The 5,000-nt window shown below is 54.7% G+C and overlaps 1 protein-coding gene across 1 annotated transcript in view; it reads left to right on the plus strand.

The window, feature by feature from the left end:
- Positions 1–173: 173 nt before the first annotated feature.
- LOC144675631 (integrin alpha-M-like) overlaps positions 174–5,000 on the plus strand; it is a gene marked incomplete at its 3' end in the record, with an annotated part of 112,250 nt that continues 107,423 nt past the window's right edge. The window contains exons 1-2 of the mRNA XM_078536272.1: positions 174–242; positions 3,111–3,225. Of these exons, the coding sequence (XP_078392398.1) occupies positions 3,150–3,225 (76 nt within the window). The remainder of the gene's footprint in view (positions 243–3,110; positions 3,226–5,000) is intronic.

Genomic DNA, 5,000 nt, shown 5'->3' on the forward strand with positions numbered 1-5,000 from the left:
TCCCTCTCCCGCTGGGTGACACTCTGACACCTCCCTCTCCCGCTGGGTTACACCCTGACCCTCCCTCTCCCGCTGGGTGACACTCTGACCCTCCCTCTCCCGCTGGGTGACACCCTGACCCTCCCTCTCCCGCTGGGTGACACCCTGACCCTCCCTCTCTCTCCACAGCTCCACCTGAAGCCGGGGCCATCTCTCTGGGACTCTCCCTGTCGACCCTGAAACACGGCCGCCCACCAGTCCTGGTGAGTATGTGGGGAAACCGGCCGATTCAATGTGGGGGTCAATGTGGGGGTTAACGTGGAGGTCAATGTGGGGGTCAATGTGGGGGTCAATGTGGGGGTCAGTGTGGGGGCCAACGTGGGGGTCAACGTGGGGGTCAATGTGGGGGTCAACGTGGGGGTCAATGTGGGGGTCAATGTGGGGGTTAATGTGGAGGGTAATGTGGCGGTTAATGTGGGGGTCAATGTGGAGGTCAATGTGGGGGTCATGTGGAGGTCAATGTGGGGGTCATGTGGGGGTTAATGAGTCAGGGTGTGTGCGTGAGGGTGTGTGCAGGTGTCGCTATGTGTGCCTGTGAGTGTATGTTGGTGCGTGTGTGTATTGGAGGGACTTGTATGTGTTGGGGGAGGTGTGGTAGTGAGTGTTTGGTTGTGTTTGGGTGGCTGTGTGTGTGTGGGCATTGTGTGCCGGGGGTTGTGTGGAGGTTTGTGTTGGGTTTGTGTGTCAGTCTGCTGTGTGGGTGTTGTGTGTAGGGGGGTTGTGTGAGGGTGTGTCGGTGTGTGTGTGGGGGCATGTGTGCCTGTGTGTTGGTGTGAGGGGCGGTGGGTGTGTGAGGGGGCGTGTGTGGGTATGTGTGAGGGGGTACATGTGTGAGGGTGTGTGCGTGTGAGGGTGTGTGCGTGTGAGGGGGTGTGTGTGTGAGGGGGGGTGTGTGTGAGGGGGGGTGTGTGTGAGGGGGGGTGTGTGTAGGAGGCCATGTTAATGAGCCTCACCCTCCGACAGTGCAGCCCTCCCTCAGTACTGACCCCCCGACAGTGCAGCACTCCCTCAGTACTGACCCCCCGACAGTGCAGCACTCCCTCGGTACTGACCCTCTGACAGTGCAGCACTCCCTCAGTACTGACCCTCCGACAGTGCAGCACTCCCTCAGTACTGACCCCCCGACAGTGCAGCACTCCCTCAGTACTGACCCTCCGACAGTGCAGCACTCCCTCAGTGCTCACCCTCCGACAGGGCAGCACTCCCTCAGTACTGACCCTCTGACAGTGCAGCACTCCCTCAGTACTGACCCTCTGACAGTGCAGCACTCCCTCAGTACTGACCCCCCGACAGGGCAGCACTCCCTCGGTACTGACCCTCCGACAGTGCAGCACTCCCTCAGTACTGACCCTCTGACAGTGCAGCACTCCCTCAGTACTGGCCCTCCAACAGTGCGGCACTCCCTCAGTACTGACCCTCTGACAGTGCAGCACTCCCTCAGTACTGACCCTCTGACAGTGCAGCACTCCCTCATTACTGACCCTCTGACAGTGCTGCACTCCCTCAGTACTGACTCTCTGACAGTGCAGCACTCCCTCAGTACTGACCCTCCGACAGTGCAGCACTCCCTCAGTACTGACCCACCGACAGTGCAGCACTCCCTCAGTACTGACCCTCCGACAGTGCAGCACTCCCTCAGTACTTACTCTCTGACACTGCAGCACTCCCTCAGCATTATCTTTCTGACTGTGCAGCACTCCCTCAGTACTGACCCACCGACAGTGCAGCACTCCCTCAGTACTGACCCTCCGACAGTGCAGTACTCCCTCAGTACTTACTCTCTGACAGTGCAGCACTCGCTCAGCATTGACTTTCTGACAGTGCAGCATTCCCTCAGTACTGACCCACCGACAGTGCAGCACTCCCTCAGTACTGACCCTCCAACAGTGCAGCGCCCCCTCAGTACTGACCCTCCGACAGTGCGGCACTCCCTCAGTACTGACCCATGACATTGCGGCACTCCCTCAGTACTGACCCTCCGACAGTGCAGCGCTCCCTCAGTACTGACCCTCCGACAGTGCAGCACTCGCTCAGTACTGACCCTCCGACAGTGCAGCACTCGCTCAGTACTGACCCTTCGACAGTGCAGCACTCCTTCAGTACTGACTCTCTCACAGTGCAGCACTCCCTCAGTACTGACCCTCCAACAGTGCAGCGCTCCCTCAGTACTGACCGTCCGACAGTGCAGCACTCCCTCAGTACTGACTCTCTGACAGTTCAGCACTCCCTCAGTACTGACCCTCCAACAGTGCAGCACTACCTTAGTACTGACTCTCCAACATTGCAGCACTCCCTCAGTACTGACCCTCCAACAGTGCAGCACTCCCTCAGTACTGACCCTTTGACAGTGCAGCATTCCCTCAGTACTGACCCTTCGACAGTGCAGCACTACCTCAGTACTGACTCTCCAACAGTGCAGCACTCCCTCACCACTGACCCTCCGACAGTGCGGCACTCCCTCAGTACTGACCCTCCAACAGTGCGGCTACCCCTCAGTACTGACCCTCCGACAGTGCGGCACTCCCTCAGTACTGACCCTCCGACAGTGCGGCACTCCCTCAGTACTGACCCTCCGACAGTGCGGCGCCCCCTCAGTACTGACCCTCCTACAGTGCGGCACTCCCTCAGTACTGACCCTCCGACAGTGCAGCCCTCCCTCAGTACTGACCCTCCGACAGTGCGGCACTCCCTCAGTACTGACCCTCCGACAGTGCGGCACTCCCTCAGTACTGACCCTCTGACAGTGCGGCACTCCCTCAGTACTGACCCTTGGGTAGTGTAGCACTCCCTCAGTACTACCCTCTGACAGTGCAGCACTCCCTCAGTACTGACCCTCCGACAGTGCAGCGCTCCCTCAGTACTGACCCTCCGACAGTGCAGCGCTCCCTCAGTATTGAAATTGCCGTGCTCCCATATTTCGGGCAGTTGCTGATAGGGGTTTATCTGACTGCTTGGTCTGTGTGAGTCTCAAACAAGCAACATTTTAATTCAGACTAACTAGAGCAGTCAAACGAGTTTGTATGTGTGTGTTTAACTTGTTCTCTGGCAATTCTCTCTTGCTGGTCTGACAGGCTTGTGGTCCAACATTGTCCCATCAATGTGGGATCAATATGTACCAGAATGGAGTGTGTTTCCTCTTCGACAAACGGCTTGGAAACGTGAAGAGATATCCTCGAAGAACACAAGGTGACTACTCCTGTTTTTCATAATGACAGACTGAGATGAGGAGAAATGTCTTCACTCAGAAAGTTGGGAATCTTTTGTGTTCATTCCAACACAGAGCTGTGGATACTGCTCCTTCCAACATTGGGAAAATGACAGATTCTTCAGAAAGATTATTGGCAAGGATTCAATGGGGAAATGGCAGTTCACAGCCTGGAGTTAATTGCAACTTGCTATACAGTGTCCCCATCAAACACTCCCAAGACAGGTACAGCACGGGGTTAGACACAGAGTAAAGTTCCCTCTACACTGTCCCCATCAAACACTCCCAGGACAGTTACAGCACGGGGTTAGATACAGAGTAAAGCTCCCTCTACACCATCCCCATCAAACACTCCCAGGACAGGTACAAGAAGGGATTAGGTACAGAGTAAAGCTCCCTCTACACCGTCCCCATCAAACACTCCCAGGACAGGTACAGCACAGGGTTAGATACAGAGTAAATCTCCCTCTACACTGTCCCCATCAAACACTCCGAGGACAGGTACAGCACGGCGTTAGATACAGAGTCAAGCTTCCTCTACACTGTCCCCATCAAACACTCCCAGGACAGGTACAGCACGCGGTTAGATACAGAGTAAATCTCCCTCTACACCATCCCCATCAAACACTCCCAGGACAGGTACAGCATGGGATCAGATACAGAGTAAAGCTCCCTCTACACTGTCCCGACCAAACACTCCCAGGACAGGTACAGCATGGGATTAGATACAGAGTAAAGCTCCCTCTACACTGTCCCGACCAAACACTCCCAGGACAGGCACAGCACCGGGCTTAGATACAGAGTAAAGCTCCCTCTACACTGTCCCCATCAAACACTCCCAGGACAGATACAGCACAGGGTTAGATACAGAGTAAAGCTCCCTCTACACTGTCCCCATCAAACACTCCCAGGACAGGTACAGCACGGGGTTAGATACAGAGTACAGCTCCCCCTACACTGTCCCCATCAAACACTCCCAGGATAGGTATAGCACGGGGTTAGATACAGAGTAAATCTCCCTCTACACTGTCCCCATCAAACACTCCCAGTATAGGTACAGCACCGGGTTAGATACAGAGTATAGATTTCTGTTGCAGGATGAACCATAATCTTAGCAGAGGATTGCTGCCGATTGCCTTGTTACAGTCCGTGGTGTTAATCCCTGCAGAGTGCTCCTTCTGTTCTCCTGGACTCTGCTGGTTTCTGTCTTATCAGCCAGCTGGTGTGTTCCAGCACAGGGGCTTTCTGTGCTCATTCTGATGTTGTGGATGCAGATTGAGCCCTGGCGCTACTCACTCCCGGGTTATGAACAATGACTGATTTTCTCTCTCTCTCTGTTCACTCTGTTCTCTCATTCTCCCTGCCTCTCACCCTCTATCACTCTTCCCCCTTCTTTCTCTCTGTCTGTCTCTCTCTCTCTGCCTCTATCTCCCTGTTTTTCTCTTTCTCTCTCTGTTTATCTCTCTCTGTCTCTTGCTCTCTCCGTTTTTCTGCTTCTCTCTTCGCTTCTGTTTTTCTCTTTGTTTCTCTCTCTGTTTCTCTCTCTCCCTGTCTCTCTGTTTCTTTCTCTGTCTCTGTTTCTCTCTCTCTCCCTTTGCCTTTCCCTTTGTCTCTCTCTTTCTCTCTCTGTGTCACTCTGTCTCCCTCTGACTCTGTTTCACTGAGTTCTCTGTCTGTCTCTCTCTCTCTGTCTGTCTCTCTCTCTGTCTCTCTCTGCCGCACTCTCTGTCTGTCTCCCTTTGTATCTCTATTTCTC

Source organism: Cetorhinus maximus, unplaced genomic scaffold (genome assembly GCF_964194155.1).
Source record: "Cetorhinus maximus unplaced genomic scaffold, sCetMax3.hap1.1 HAP1_SCAFFOLD_1062, whole genome shotgun sequence".
In the NCBI taxonomy this organism is placed as follows: Eukaryota; Metazoa; Chordata; class Chondrichthyes; order Lamniformes; family Cetorhinidae; genus Cetorhinus; species Cetorhinus maximus.